The 17,181-nt window shown below is 36.7% G+C and overlaps 1 protein-coding gene across 1 annotated transcript; it reads left to right on the top strand.

The window, feature by feature from the left end:
• The first annotated feature begins 453 nt into the window (after nucleotides 1-453).
• Nucleotides 454-3,582, top strand: LOC149238517 (cysteine protease RD19A-like). Its single transcript, XM_089373060.1, has 4 exons — nucleotides 454-986; nucleotides 2,430-2,549; nucleotides 2,674-2,917; nucleotides 3,029-3,582. The coding sequence occupies exons 1-4, from the start codon at nucleotides 477-479 to the stop codon at nucleotides 3,316-3,318; spliced, it is 1,164 nt and encodes a 387-aa protein (XP_089229186.1). The 5' UTR covers nucleotides 454-476; the 3' UTR covers nucleotides 3,319-3,582.
• The last annotated feature ends 13,599 nt before the right edge of the window (nucleotides 3,583-17,181 follow it).

Here is a 17,181-nt window from a genome sequence, read left to right on the forward strand (position 1 = left end):
TCTCTATCTGTTAATTTTTTAACCGTGTTTTGTCTATTCTAATTTCTCTCCATTTGAGAAGGTATATCTATGCTGTGTTCATGTAAAAAGATTATACTTCTTATTAATAAAAGCATTAACAAAGAGATTATAACTTTTATTAATAAAAAATATGTTTATTATAAAATTAAAAAACTGTAAATTTTGTATAATTACGGAATTTAAAATTCACTTTGTATTATATATGCTGCTGCGTTTAAAAATATATTTTCAGGCCGAGAGATGCGAGATTCCATAAAAACCATTTATTAATGACTTTTAAAAGAAAGAAATGGTGGCACAGATTCGTATGGATAAGAGTTAAGAAGTTGCCTACGTCTACCTTTATTACTTTCAAAACCAAACGTTCAAACCTGTCATTCTCCCAACAACCATTCAAACTCTCCCCTGCTATATAACACTAAATTGTGCCCCTGCCTTGAATACTAGAGGAAACAATGGGTAGAGTTGAGATGATAACAGGGATGCTTTCCCTTGCCCTCTTATTCATAGTTCCGGGGATTACAGCCCACGTCCAGGGGGCATCTTCTGATATAAATGGCGTTCTTCTGAATCCCATCCGTGAAGTGACCGACATGGATGGCGAGGTAATAATAGACGATCTGAGGCGAGGGCCGTTGAATGCAGAGGCCCATTTTGCTCATTTTCTGAAGAAATTCAATAAGAAATACTCTGGAGCGGAGGAACACGCCTATCGTTTCTCCATCTTCAAGAAGAATCTGCACAAGGCTCTCAGGCACCAGAAGTTGGACCGTGACGCTATTCATGGCATCAACAAGTTTTCAGATCTGACAGAGGAGGAGTTCCATCAGCGGTACCTGGGTCTGGCTAGGCCTCCACTCTCGCTCTCACAACGAACTCAACCCGCCCCAATACTGCCTACTGACGATTTACCCTCTAACTTTGATTGGAGAGAGCTTGGCGCTGTCACTGGTGTCAAAAATCAGGTATGCCCACCACACCTAACCCAATTAGCTATTCCTTTAGTCATGGTGTGGATAGGTGTCTTTATTTTGGAATAGACTTTTTGAGATTTAAGTTATTTATTAAATAGAGTTTTTGAGTTTTAATTTAATTATTACCTTGTTGTTTGGTTGGTTAGAGATTTAATTTTTATTAGATATTTTAATTAATATACATAAATTAAAGTTCTAGATAATTATTTTCAAAATAGTTTTTTTTTATGTATTATTTAAATTAATTTGAAAAAAATTGTGATATGAATTAGTGTAATAATTTATAGGTTTTTTTAATTATATATTATTTATACACTATATTATTTGCTTATGATATCTTTAAAATGTTTATTTAGGATTAAGAATCTCTATGGTAAAGTGAAGATAAATTTTTCTAGTTAACAATATTGTTATGGTAAAGTGAAGATAAATCTTTCTAGTTAACAATATTGTTACATATTTTTTTGAATGTATAATGTTTATTTTATATTAATTATTGATAATAATAATTTAAATAAAGCTAATTATGCAAATAGGCATGTCTATTTTAGAATAGGCTTTCCAGAATTTTAATTTAATTATATATAACTATTAAGTGGAAAGTAGACATTTAACTTTTATAGAATATACCAAAATATTTATATTATTCTTCACATATCAAGAAAGTATATTTATCTCCAAATTAATTATGATCTTTTAATAAATTAGTTTCAAATGAATTAATAAAAAAAATTGTCACATGTTAGGCATGTGGTATCGATAAGCCATAGTATTGTAACAAAAGCTCTTTGCAAGTTAATAATTTCCATGATAAAATAGAGGTGAATGTCCATGGTTAAAAATATTTTGACTCATATATCAATTATTTTTATAGTCAATAATAACAATTTAAAATAAAGTTATAATTTAATTAATTTTTGTGATCCAATAGTCTTTAGTGAGATTTTTTGGAAGCTTTTCAGGGCTAAATTCTATAAATTCGGGCAGTGATTTATCGAAATGACAAGTTTGATGGGTAACCCCTCCACAATCCAAGTGCCCAAGAGGGTTTTCACTATGCTGAATCCATATATATAGTCAAAAACCCAGTTTAAATAACACAAATCAAGATTGGAAAGTCCAAAAATTCACACTAAAGACAATTTCTTTTTAATCTAAATAATATGAAATGTAATATTTATTATAAATTAATATCTAATATAATTTATATAGTTGCACTAATTTTATCTTTTAAATGATGTAAATGAATATTTTGATAAAATAATAATTATTGAAATTTATAAACCATTTATATATACATATTGTTAATTATATATATTTTACCATTTTATATACACAAATCACACAAACATGCTGAGTTATACCATCTAACGCAAGGATAATCAACAATACATATATATATGTTTACGAATATGTTGGTTGGAATTGGAGCAGGGCGGTTGTGGGTCTTGCTGGACTTTCAGCACGACTGGAGCAATGGAAGGAGCAAATTACATGAAAACAGGAAAGCTCGTGAGTCTAAGCGAGCAACAACTTGTGGATTGCGATCATGAGGTAATCTTATTAAATGTTCCCCGCCTTATTCTGAACGTTATTGAGATATTAAATATAAATTATAATTTGAAGTCTAGTAATGGGTTTACAAATATTCAGTGATAATTGTGTTGTGTGGGGGCAGTGCGACTCTTCAGAGCCAGATGAGTGTGACTCAGGATGCAACGGTGGCCTAATGACAACTGCGTACCAGTATGCTCTCAAAGCTGGTGGATTGCAAAGGGAGGAAGATTATCCATACACAGGAACTGAGGGGTCCTGTAAGTTTGACAAGACCAAAGTTGCAGCCATGGTTGCCAACTTCAGCACAGTGTCAATCGATGAAGACCAAATTGCGGCCAATATCGTGCAGAATGGGCCTTTAGCTGGTAAGATCCTGTAAGATTTTTACGTATTATTTCCTTAATGATTGCGATCCTCTGATATCTTATTCCCTTAATGATTGCCAAATTGTGATTAAAGAATGTTTTTGGTTACAGTGGGTATCAATGCGGAATTCATGCAAACATATGTGGGCGGAGTATCTTGCCCTTACATTTGCGATAAACAAAATTTGAATCATGGAGTATTGCTGGTAGGATATGGTGCAGCGGGGTATGCCCCTGGCAGGTTCAAGGAGAAGCCATTCTGGATCATCAAGAATTCATGGGGCCCTGATTGGGGTGAAGATGGCTACTACAAATTGTGCAGAGGACACAATATTTGTGGAATAAACACCATGGTTTCCACTGTTGCAGCAGCCATTATTCCAACTGATGATGACCACTGACCATCTCTTTCTGGTTGAATTGTGTACATAATTGTTTTGGGTTAATGTTTTTTAAAGTCTGATACCAGTTTTAAAAATCTAATTTGCAAGTACCTCGGTGGTTTTTCAAAAGTGGTTTTTATTTAAAATTATTAATCGTTGGTGTCATTTGATTTGAAAATCCCTAACTATGATAGGGATACTGGTGGGCATAATTTATATATTTGTCAATGTTCATACATTCATGATCAATCAATTTGTCGATTATGGAAGACAAATTCCACATTTGCAGTTTTGGTCAATCTCTCTATTTAATGTAGAGCTGCATAGTGAAATCTCTTGTGAAATCTCTTTATTTTTTTAAAATACAAAAAACCATGTATAATAATTTTATTTTTATTTGAAAAATGTATCCTATGAATGATTATGCTGTCGGATACTAGCGAGTCATGATGGTGTAAATCTCATATCAATCTTATATTTGATTAGTATTCGTTTTTATTCAACGAGAACGCATCCTAGTTTAGATGAATTTCCTCTTTCATAATAATTAAATAACCATAAGTTTTTCCCTAACAAGCGATAGAATTACAATGAGGGAAAAGGAAACCTTCCGAAGAAGATGAAGTGGTTAAGCATGGTCCAAAAGAAGATGGAGTTGTAACCCAAAAAAATCGTTCATTCCTTCTTGCTATTGGGAGTGTGAATTGATCCCACACACTCTGCTCCACCCTGAGCTGATTTTATTGATTCCAACTCTTAATGGAGTATATGTTGTATCATCTTTCTTGGAATGTCTCTGATGAACTCTGATATACAAAGGATTCAAAAGCATTGATTTGAGATTGAGGATAGGTGTGGAATCAATATTCCAAATCCTTGTGTGTTTCTTTTCTTTATTTTTAATTATATATTATTAATGTGTGAAATTTATAATATTTTTTTAATTACTTATATATATAAATAATGATTCGATATATTTTTTATATAGTTTAGAAACATATTTTTTAATTTGATTTTTTTTTGTTTGGATTACAATAAAAGAATGTCTCATGATTCAAATATTTGAAATAATTATTGATTTATAATTTTATATTTCAAGTAGTATTATTGTTTGCTTTTTTTTTTTGTAGTTTGGTTAGTAGGTCCATGACTATATCTCATGATACCATTATGAATCCTTAATAATTATGACTCTTTTTTGGTAAGTCACATCATAACACAATGTGGTTATTTTATAGGGATAAAAAAATTGTGAGTTTTTCTAAATTTTTATAAGTGGCTTGTTGTTGATAGAAACCATGTCTATTTATTTGTTATAAACTAATAAAGAAAAGTTTCCAATTGTCATTTTTCATACTTAGTAATTGTAATCAATAATTTTAGTTATAATAATAGTCTTCACAAGAACCATTAGTTTATTTTCATATTAACTCCTTGAGTTAATATTCACTAATTAACTTGTAAAGATTAAATAACATTTTTGTGATTATTAGAATATTCTAGCTAATGTTCAACTTTACTCAATTACATTATAAAATTATTATAGAAGAAAAGCACAACTATTAATCATATGTGTCATTTTCACTTACATCCTCATTTTGTCTTTTCATCATATCACTATAATACTTGTTTGTCATATGTTGTAGCTACCACAAGGAATTATCCTCCTTCAACAAGCTCTCTTCCTCCACAAATGGATGTGTAGAGCTATCATAGGCTAGGGTTGTTAATACCTCCTCCATAGCTGCATAGATCCTCCTTCTTAGGACTGTGTTAGGGCATCCTCCTTAGGGTTGTGTTAGGGCTTGTAGAGACTATGTCTAGGGCTTCATACTAGGGCTCCTTTACCTTCTGTGTTTTAGGGATTCCTCTCTTAGATTTCTTTTCCACTAAAACCCAGAACAAGTGGAGAGAAATCAAGAGTGAAGTGTGTGTGAAATGACTCTCAAGTCTTCTCTTTTTATACTAAAATGTTGAGCACATGTTGTGTTTATTTGGTTGTTGGTCAACCTTGACGAATTGTCTATTAACACAAATAAATTCATAACTCCATGAGTTATTATCGAAATCGGATGATCTTTAGATCAATACTACACCTCTCGATGAGAGGGATCCAAGAAAAATATCAGCTGCCATAAATAAGATGACCCACATGGAGTTTGGCCCTAGTTGTCAATTTTAACACTCCATCTCAACTAGGGAGAACTCCATTCGTTGATTCATTGGCTAGACTGTACTATCTCTTCCAACTGTGCCTTGCACTGCTCGACTATGCTCTGCTCTGTTGAGCTCTACTCTGCTCTACTCTATTGAACCATGAAGAAGAAGAATTGATTAAGAATGTCTCATACCATTCTCTATTGACCCGAAGTCAATTCCATATGAAGAAAGTGTGTCATACCACTCTTACTGATCCCAAATCAATTCCAAGTGAGTCATATCACTCTGACTGACCGGAAGTCAGTTTCATTGATCCCATATCAATATCACAAGAGAGTGTCTCAAACCACTCATATTGATCCCAGATAAAGTGCCTTGAAGCACTACAATTAATAAGCCAGATTCCCAAAGAGCTTGGAGGAGAGAGCCAATATAAGATAATGCTTATTTATCTTATCAAAAACAACATTTTATTCTTCATACCTAAGGTTCCTTTCTTTCTTCGAAGAGTCAGCTATATCCTTGATGACCTGCATTGCCTATCATTCCTCTAATCATTAAAGATGTCCCTGGAATGATTGTTATCATCATCAAGTGATGTGTCCCTACCTTGGACACTCCTTTGCATAATGGTCGAACTTATTACAAATAAGACATATGCCTTTCCTTCCACCCTTAGATCCAGACTTCCCATTGAAGTGATATGTAGGCCATTAGAAACTTCTGCTGCACCATTCTGATAATATTCTCTGCTTCAACTTCACCCTTGGTGAATTTGAAGAGGGATGAGGAATCCAATGATCCTATCGTCCTTTCCCAACTATCTTCGGTGATTGTTCTTTCACTCTTTCTTGGGTTTTGTCATCACCTCACCTCTTATACCATGTTAATTTTAGGTATGTTCTATGCTTAGAGAAATTTATTTCAATTTTCATAGTTAGCTCAATATCTTTTCCATATTAGCAATCACATTAGCATTAAAGTAAATTGCAGATAGAACATAAACATATATCGCAGAAGACAAGCCAAGATAAGAGGACATAATATGTGGCACTAGCCAAGGACAAACCCCAATGTGGGGAAACCCTTGATCAATTCTTCTTATATGTTCTTCAATAGTTCAGCAGAGAGAGAGAGAGATAGTACATATACAACAAAAGTCAACACTTTGACTTATAAGTAAGAGCATAAATCATCTCTAAGTAGATGATACATGAGGTAGTTGAACTCAGTTGAATACAAGCTACTTCAACTGATTCTCCCAGGTGACTCCATCACCATGTTGCACCTATCATTGTGATGCTCCTCATCATCATGCTGCACCTCACCGTGTTGCACCATGATGCATTCATCATCACTATGTTGGATCTTATAACCATGTTGCACACATCATACTGCTGCGCCAACTAATGTTGCCTCATCCTGTACCTCATCATGCCCATCATGATGCATCTCATTGTTGCACCATATACTTGTTTTCCCATGTACCATGCTTCACCAACCACTGTCCTTGTTGTACCATGCCTGCTTATCCCAATGTTTAACACTATTGTACCTTGCTAAACATTGGGATAAGCAGTGTGATAGCATGGTGCAGTAATGGAAAATGGCACAACAAGGATAGTGCTTGGTGAAGCATGGTACATGGGACAATAAGCATTATGGTGCAATAATGAGATGCAGCATTATGGGCACTGTGAGGTACAGGATGAGGAAGCACTAGTGGTTGCAGCAGTATGATGTGTGCAACATGGTTATGAGGTCCAGAATAGTGATGATGAGTGCAGCATGGTGCAGCACAGTGAGGTGCAGGATGATGATGAGGAGCATCACAATGATAGGTGCAGCATGGTGATGGAGTCACTAGGAGAATCAATTGAAGCAACTTGTCTTCAACTGATTTCATCTACCTCATGTATCATCTACTTAGAGATGATCTATTCGCTTTACTTAGATAAGTCAATGAGCTTCCTTCTATAGGCTTCTTTTGGGGTCAAATAGGTTCCCTAGGCTGACTTGATCTTCTCTTAAGATGACATGGTGTGGAGGTTACATCTTTCATATTTGATTCAATACTTAACCTTTTTTACATGATTCAAAAGCCCAAGAAGGGTCTCTTCAAATGTACAATAACTCTATAGGCTCAGAATAAATCCTAGAAGTCCTCAATGGGGACTTTGACCTAAAACATGGTGACCCAACCATGAAACCCATGCTTTAATAAGTCACAATAATAATAATAATAATAATTCTTTTCTTTATTCTTTTTACAAGTACATTACATAATGACTCAAGTACATTATTGAAGACCGAACATAGTTACATTTTCTAACACTCCTCTTAACAAGGGAGGTATTCATAATATACAAATACAATGGAAGATCTCAAACTATATGAACCATGAAGAACTTTAGGCACCGCAATGCCATGGACAAGATTCATGACCAAGGAAAGCTATCCACATAGTCACTCAATAGTTTAGACATTGCAATGCCAAGGACAAGATTCCTGACGAAGGAAATATATCCAGGAGGGACAAAGATGGACTCAATATTTCAGCCCCTTTAGGTCCCTATTACCCTCCACTTTATGGGTGATATCCCCAAGAGAAATTTTTCTCCATGATGAACCTCATACGGTAGCCCCTTGCAGCCTCCTACTAGCTCATTGTGCCATTTATCTGCAACTTGAGCTAGCCATGTGGTCCCTCACCCACCTGTATGGATTGTATGTTTGAAGGTGGGCCTCCCGAATCTAAAGGTATGTCTTGTCATTTGGTAATTGAGTATTGAGTTTACTTATCATGGATACTTATGGGTAAGGATTGATGGGGGGATTTGGCAAAAAGGGTGGGCTTGGTTTTTGTTCTTGTCCCCTTGATCTCTTTTGGATGTTACCCTTGGATATTAGTCCTATGGGATCTCCTTTATTGACAATTTGGTTCTAGGGTGGTACAACTTGGTTAACCTCGACTTTGGGTGTGTGCTCCCGCTCCTTTATCCGCATATATTACTCTCGTTCCACTCACTAGACCACATTCATCATTTATCCCACATGGGTCCACATTTCCATTCTAGGTCCACATAGGGCCAACCTCCCTATCCCCTTGATCCCACCTTGGGTCAGGCCTGGAATGATGCCCCGGAGGTTGAAGCAGCTAAAAGAAAAAGAAAAAATCATAATTGGCTACATTTAACAGGAAATTGTAATACAAAATGCAAAAGATGGTCGAAACATAATAATCAGCACATGGGAAAAATCCAATACATGAGCTCTACCCCAATCCATGGTCATCACCTTGGTTCCATATGCCCTAGATGAGCCTCATTTATCATTCAGGAACCCATGATTTTCCCAAACCCTAGAGGGCAATGAACTGCCCTACCTAGAAGGGGGTAATCACTGATATATCTTACACATCATGCTCTTGTCTTTGAACCCTAAGCAGTTAATTAAAGAAAATTCATAAAAGGAAAAAGGAATATAAATAAGGGTGGAAAAATCAAGGGTGGGGCACCTCATGTACCACAATTTATCCTTCCTACACATGACATACCCAGGCACTGGCTTCACCTTATCTAGCTACCCCTATGCCCCAATATGTGGCCCAGGATTGCCCCTCTCATTCCCTACTCCATTCCACTTATTTGTCACTTTTCACCCCCATTATAGGAGTGTACCTTTGACATACTATCCCCTTTAAGGGTTGAAACCACCTAATAATGTATTAGGTTAACCCCCTTTGGAACTTGGAGACACTAGCACATGCGAAAGCCCACTACGGAAGGGTATGTCATTATGAAGTGCCCACTTTGTTATCCATGGTTTGTAAACTATTATACATGATTATTTTAATGACTGGTTGTACTGGAAGCCTAGGGGACACATTGGATCTTATGCAGGATTACAGGTGGTTTCCATTTCGGTTTGGTCTCCCTATACGAGATCTTAATCCCTAGAGGTCTACATTGGCACATATAGGGTGTGCATAGAGAGCAATTGGCCTCCACAGAAATAGATAGCACTCCATGGATCATCATCAATGATTATAGACTACTAGTGATCCACTTTTTGGATGATGATGATATGCTTGGTACATTATGCCTAGCAGACCCCCACAGGAGCCGCACACTCTTCGTAGGTGTCCCAGGACTTGTACAACATCATGGCAGCGTTCATTCCACCACTTGGACCCTTTCAGAGGATCTATAGGCATTTCTGATTCATATGCAGACCCATGGGGTCATTTATGTGACCTCAGACCCACTAGAAGCACCACAGGTCTACTACTTGGAGAACAAGGGGCCACCCCCTTGTCCATCATATTTTGAGGAATTTATTCCTCGATATGGTACTTCGAGACATTATTAGGCCTTTGGAGGACCCCACAACATGTACATATTATTATTTGGTCCCTTGTAAGGCTTATTTTTCCACTTGTGAGATAGTTTGGTGGGCTTGTCACCAATAGGTGTTTTATTTGCAAATTATGTTATCATTAGCGGCTAATGTAGGCCCATAGGATAATTCGAACTCCTTAGGATAATATATATTGATGTTATACACATTCATTTGGATCATCAATTGACTTGGGATCTCTCTAATCGTAGATAAATTTGCATTTTTTTCCTTTGATGATATCTTTTGGAGATGGATGAATTTTGATGTATGGATTTGGGCTATTTATCTTGTCTTGGAGATTTGTCTTGTAAAATAAATTTTGGTTGGATATACTCTATAACACTGTAAGTAATTTTTTATTTTGTTATTCTTGTTGCTCCATACTACTAGAATTAGGGTTAATTATTGCAAAATCGAAATGTGGAATTGAGCATGTTTTAGCTAATTTAATGTATGGGTTGTGGTATTGGCGAATGTTATATGAATATAATGTCCTAAAGGTTGTTTGTCTCGATAATCTTGCAATGTTTGATTTGAAGTATAAATGCTTGAAGGTCACTTTTCTTTTCTTTCTCTCAACGTTGGATGAAGCTTACTTTCTTGGCCTCCTTGATCAAGAAACCAAGCTCTTACTCATCATCTCCCTTGACTCCATATCCCCAAGTGAATTAGGCATTGATCCCTAAAACGATTGGTCATATCCTTCACCTTTTACCACTTTTTCCCATGTCTATCCAAGCCTTAGCTCTAGGATCCCTCGATATCCCAAGCCCTATCCCTAGGATCCCTCGATATCCCAAGCCCTAGCCCTAGGATCGAATTTTTCCTAAGCATTCCCAAGGCTAAACCTCAACAGGATCAATTTAACTTTTTGAAGTAAATACTTTTGTTTGGTCTGTTAGTTTCAGCCTTTGTAGCCTTCCTCCAGTGATCAAATATGCTCTTACAAAGTGATTTTAAGGTGTCAAGGTTAATTTTGTCATTTCAAAGAGTCTTCAAGCAAAATTTGGTCATGAGGAATTAGGTCTAGGGTTTGCTTTCACTCCTTTCAAAGTTGCCCAAACGTCAGTCTATGTCACTATTCAGCTGAGTCTATCATCATTCATATGGTTTTTATCATCATATCAGGTTCCATTGGATCATGTTACACCTTGTTCATGCTTCAGTGGCGCCTAGGCAAGGTTCATTTCCCTCTCCTAGGGTTTTGAAGGCAATTTCTCTTGAATGGTCAAATCATTAGCAAAACTTGTATCCAGATGTTCATACACCTTCCCCTATCCTTCATGTACCTTATTAAACACTTCCCATCACTGAGATCCCCCAAATTCATTTTCGCACAAACTCTAGTTTCTTGCCACAACTTGGCAATTTTCTAGGCTAGGCCTGTGTTTTTCCCTTTTGGACCCCTTCCCCTCACTCGATATCTGAGATTCCACTTTCTCCTACTTCCTAACATCCCTCCCTACTTCCAAAAATTTCCCCAAGAATTTATAAGCCCCTTATCCCCTTCATTTCGCTTCATTTCGACAAAATCCCTTGTTTCACACATTGGGATAGGTTTCACTCAAATGATGTTTCAGAGCAATAAAAGATGAATTTTGGAAACTTGAGAGAGGGTTTTGTTCACAACATGCCAAGGAAGAAAAACCTCCTTCACATTTTACACAGGTATAATGGTTTTTGAGAAATGTCAAGAATATCGTTGCCTCAGGAGAATTGATGCACCTGCTAGAAGTAGTGTTGGGAGATTTGATTTCTGACAAGGTAAATGAACTCCAAATTGAACAATTCCACTTGGGTTGGAAATTAAACTCAAAGCCCTTTCCAACGAGCTATCACATGCCTAATTTTGACACCGGGAAGGCCTCCAAAATCCTCCTGCAAAAGTGCACTGCTCATACAAAGTGTGCGCTGCGCATATAGAGGTGCACTGCGCATTGGGCCTCACTGGCTAGTGTAAATTAACAAGGGCGCTGCGCATATAGAGGTGCGCTGTGCATTGGGTTACAGCACCAAGAAAACTTTGTTCATGCGACCAGATCTTGCCAAATCGACTCCAAAACTTGCAAGTAGGTTTTTCATGGCTGCTCAGTCGATTTTGAAAATGCTTATAGTGTGTTTCAAGTGGGGAAATTAATGTGTTGGGTATGGAGAGGTGACACCCTATGCTCATAAGCAGACTCATTCCTTAGGGTTTTAAAAACATGTTGATGGCTTTGTGAGGGTTTTCCCATCTTGTATGGTTGATATATGTACCTATGCATCTATTGTCAAAGTGTCACTGCCCTCACGCTTTCAGTTTATCATTTTACCACTGCTGCCATTGCCATTGTATTACCACTATTATTTCCTCTGTTTTATTATGGTCATTATCACATCGTTTTCCCATCCTCCATTGATAAAATACAATCCCATACTCATTTTCCCCTTTGACAAATTTTAGCCAGCATCACAAAGGCTGCACATAACATGTTTTACTCATTTGTCAAATACCCTTGTGATCAAAACAGTCACTGTTTTATGCCAATCTACTTAAAAAGAGTTATTACCACTGTGGCTTGTTTCCTATGATGCTTTGGTATACATGTAACATGTTTAGGTTTTGAGCATACATTGAACTTTTTATTTCACTACACCTATATCAACATACATATTGCAGACATCTTGTTTTCAAAGCCATGTCAGACACAGATTCAGTTTATGAGCAGGAGGTAGAGGCTAACCGAGAGATTTGGCTTGAGAGGGTCAACATCCACTTATAGAAGTTGCTGGCAAAGGCTAATAGAGACAAAGACATGCTCCGTCACATGAAACATCATTATTGGGCTCGCATGCATGTCAACAAAGCAAAAATGAAGATTTTGAAAAGGAGGTTGAGCCAAGCACTAAAACGGCAAAATAGGCTGGATCCACTTTGAGTTTTAGCCGAGGCTTCGCTGGTTGAGCATAACACATGATGGAGGGTCTTCACTCCGAATTTGAGCGAATTCGGAGAAATTTTTGTCATTTTGAAATTTTTGGTCCCAAAAACAAGTTTTTCAGCTATACGCGCAGCGCGCATGCGCGCTCGCTTTTGATTGGGACACTTGCTAGAGGAAAACTTTGTATTTTTGGGTTTGTCATGGTAAGTTACACATGCTCAGCTATTTCCGAAGCATTTCATCAAGTTCTGGATGGTCAAAAGGCCCAAAAACACCATGAAAACCACCTTGCTGCCACCTTTTGCAACAGCAAGAAGTACCTCGGGGAGAATGCAGTTTTGAGGGGGAAAATGAGCTCCAAATTGGAAAATTCCACTTTGGTTGGAAAGCATACATCCAGGGCTTTCCAACTAGCCATCGTGAGCTCAATTTGGATGCCAGGAAGTGCCTCAAAATCAGTCTGAAAGGTGCACTACGCATAGAGATCAGGGCGCTGCGCATAGAGGTTTTTGGTCAATTTTTCACTTGCCAGCGTAGGAATTCGACCAGTTATGACTTGTTTCACCTCTTGATGTAATTTTTGGTTTTTCTTGATGTAATTTAATGTACATGATGTAAATTTGGTACTTATTTACCTATTCTAGATTATTCATTCACAAAATAGCAAAAATTTAATGAATGAATCAGTTTCCTAGCATATAGGGGTTAGTTGTTTGACTACCTAGATTTCAGTTCCTTGTTTAGAATTGGTTGAAACTACTCCTAGAAGGAGGAGCTCGACCCCTAGAGGTTAGGGAATGGGTTGGCATGGTCTATATTATGTAAATTTTCAATCAGTAGCAGAGGTTGGACTCTTGGGAAGATTTTGGCACACTATTGTACATATTTTTCATATTTTGGCTAAGGAAAGATCAGAGGTTTTGCAGCACCTGTTGGGATTCTTGTGGCTTTCAATTCTTGATGGTGTTATCTCTCAGTTTAGTGTAATTTTATTCATGTTTAATGTATGCCATTCCCTTCTTATGCTTCTGAAACTAAATGAATGAGTAAATGAGGTTGAATTCATTGTTTACAGTGCTCTTCCTTTAAATTTGTTTAGTTTTACATGTTTTCGCCAATTTGGAGAGGATCCATGTTCTCCTTTGCCCTCTTCAGCTCCTTTTCATTCTGATCCATCCATACACCTGATCAAAGGCATCAAGACTATTGCCTACCTCGCCCCAACTTGATTTCTGCAAAGAGCTGACCTCAATCCCCGCACCCAAAATTGGTTTTCCCATTTCTCCAACAAAAAACTCAAAAATCCCAAAACAAACTTTCCTATCTCTTTACTAGTCTAAAATCAGTATTAAATTGGAGTCATCTCAGCCCCTTTGAAGACCTTTTGCCGAGATAGACCCGGAGAGAGCCCTCTCCTGTCCTCCTAGGGCTAGCTACGAGGCTGAGCATGGTTTGATGTGGCCTCGAGTTTTGCCTTCCTCAGCCTGAGGCATATTTGAGCGCTAACATGGTCCTTTCCTCTCACCTTCTCAGGATAGGAACATCATTAGTTGCTACATTCCATCCCCAAGCGTAGGCTGGGTCCACCTGGCCAGTGTGGTCCCACTTCTCAATAAATATTATTTGTCAAGGACCATTAGGGAATCTAAGTTTCCTAAGTATTATATGGATTGAGGACATTGTCTATAAGCCTATTCCTTCTCCCTCGTCCCCTACCCCTAGAGGATCAATTCCCTTGCTTAAAGAGAAAGAAAGTTCCATTCTTCACTCCATCCTTGGGAAATGGTTTCCATGGTCACTTTCCACCGATCCATTGACATATACTTTACAAGTGATCCCTACACTACCGGAACTCCTCCCATCAGTGAAAGTCCGTAAAGAGCAAGAAGACTTAGTTGTGGTGACAATGGTCTAAGCCTCCAATGTTTCCCTTAACCTAGAAGTTGACCTCTTATGAACCCCTTTTAGGTCCCCTAGTTGTTTGAGTGGTAACATTACCCTCAGGGTTACTTGCTAACCATCGACCCAAAAATCCAGGTGTGTTTCGAAAACAAAGTTCAATAACAAACACCACCTTTCCATCTTCAAGACTTGAACATCAACACAAAGTGTCAACCAGATGTCTTCCCAAGTAATGCTTCACTCACAAAGCATCAACGCCCCTTGATCCAGCAAATCAAGAATGAACAATCTCTCCCAATCAAATTTATTGATAACCAACATGCTACCAAATACTTCGACAGATTCACCTATACAAACACAACCACAATCAATAATATAATTTCACATGTACATAATCAAATACAAACCTTCGAGGTCTTACTGACAAATTTATGTTTCTTCTCAACTTTCCATAGTAGGACTATCAACTGAATATTTGATAGAAGATTCCTCAATCATATATTTCCCTTCTACTTTTCATGCAGCAACATATTCTCTGAAATTCATTTTTCAATTAATACTAAGCTATGCCCTCCCTATCAAAAAGGAATCACCTCTTTATCTAGACTCCCTCTTAATCTTAGGGAGATCTCTTCTATTCATGCTTCCTCCTGGAGATCAGCTTCTTCCTCATAAGAGAATCTTTCATGGCTTCCAACCATTTCATCAGCATTACCATCAACCTCATCATGCTTATCACATCAACGAATATCTTCACCAAGTTGAAGATTGTGTCCCTGCACAACTTCAATAGCAAGTACAACCAAATCTATAGAAGCATGTTGTTAGCCATATCAAAAACACAAAACCATTTCAACTTTATTCATGTTAGATACCCATACTTAATTATAAACAAGAGACATATACTCTTCAACATATTTCTAGGGACTTTGTCATACACCCTAGACTACTTCATAACAACATTCATTCCATCTATGGATTCATTGTGTCTTCTAAAGGTATGACATACCTTACTTCAACATATAGCAAACCCTAGAAACAATTCAAAATACATATAGATCTACAAAGCATCTAAAAACATTTCAAAGTACATATGTTAGACTAGGGATTCATACAAATCCTAGATTTCATACAAAAGAATCAATCAAAGTCAATCACAGCTTAGTCATTAACCTTACCAGCTTCCACTAGGGTTAGTTCAAAACCCTTAGATTTCAATCAACCATCAATTAGTCACTATTATGACCAACTAATACTAGGTTTAGTTGCAAACCCTACATTTCCGATCAATCATCAATCTCAACCAAAAATTAAAATTTCAACAATCTTTCACAAATCTCAAATTATCATATAGTCAACATTCATCAAATATTTCTACTTCAACTAAGGTTAAAATCCAAAATCCTAGGATTCCATTTTCACAAATTCAACATTCTTACACAGATCTCAAATCATCATATTTCAGACATTTTTACTTTGACTAAGGTTTAACTCCAAAACCCTAGAATTCCACAGTCTCAACAATCATTAAATACATGGATCTCAGATTGCCACAATTCACACCAGACAATGTTACTACTATGATTTAACAGCAAAACCCTAGATTTTCATTTTCCAACAACCATTTAAATAGATTTCAGATTTTTATGTCACACATACTAGATAGATTAACTTCATTAGGTTTAGTTACAACACCCTAGATTTCCAGATATCATTCTACTAGAATTTTAGACAAGGAATTTCGTTAAACCTTAAACTTATGACCATCAATGACTAGGTCAACACACATATTTAGGAATTCATGCATATCATACATAAGCATATCATATGTCCAACAACATTAATACATCTCACCTAGACCAAGCTAGGGATTCAACCAAGAAGACACATCTATACATGCCTAGATTTCATCATCATGCAAATATATTTGATATCATGTGTTAGTCAAACCCATCTTCACAAATATCAGTAAGAGTTAGACACAAAACCATCTCAATTATACTAGGGTTTGATCAGACAAACACACAAATACAAAAAAAAAACATTTCTAACAAAATATAAGGGTCTTTCTCACACATTCCACCAAACCCTAATGAGGTAGGGTTCCAATGTAGAAACATAGCAAACCCAACATAACCAAAAATTCAAAAGTTCTGAGATTTTATACTTTATCATTCAACCCTATCAAGTTAGGATTTCCCAATCATACTAAAACACAAAACATGACATCAAAAACTTCAACTAGAATTTCACAATATCCCTGAGAAGTTTAGGGTTTCAGAGATTCACATTAGCATACCCTTCAGTTAGGGTTTTCCAGAACCTATCTAGGGTTCTACAAAGTCGGTTAAGAGTGGGTTGGGTACATTTATCACCAGATGAATCACCCAAATAAGAATCTCTAAGATTCAATACAGCTAGTAACAACAAAGTTAGTAATAGATTATCAAGTGAATAATCCTTTCAATCAATGTATTTAAATCATACCTTTGTTTTT

This window comes from Pinus tabuliformis, chromosome 8 (genome assembly GCF_031772625.1).
Source record: "Pinus tabuliformis cultivar Carrire ecotype Pingquan chromosome 8, CPIR1, whole genome shotgun sequence".
NCBI classification, from domain to species: domain Eukaryota; kingdom Viridiplantae; phylum Streptophyta; class Pinopsida; order Pinales; family Pinaceae; genus Pinus; species Pinus tabuliformis.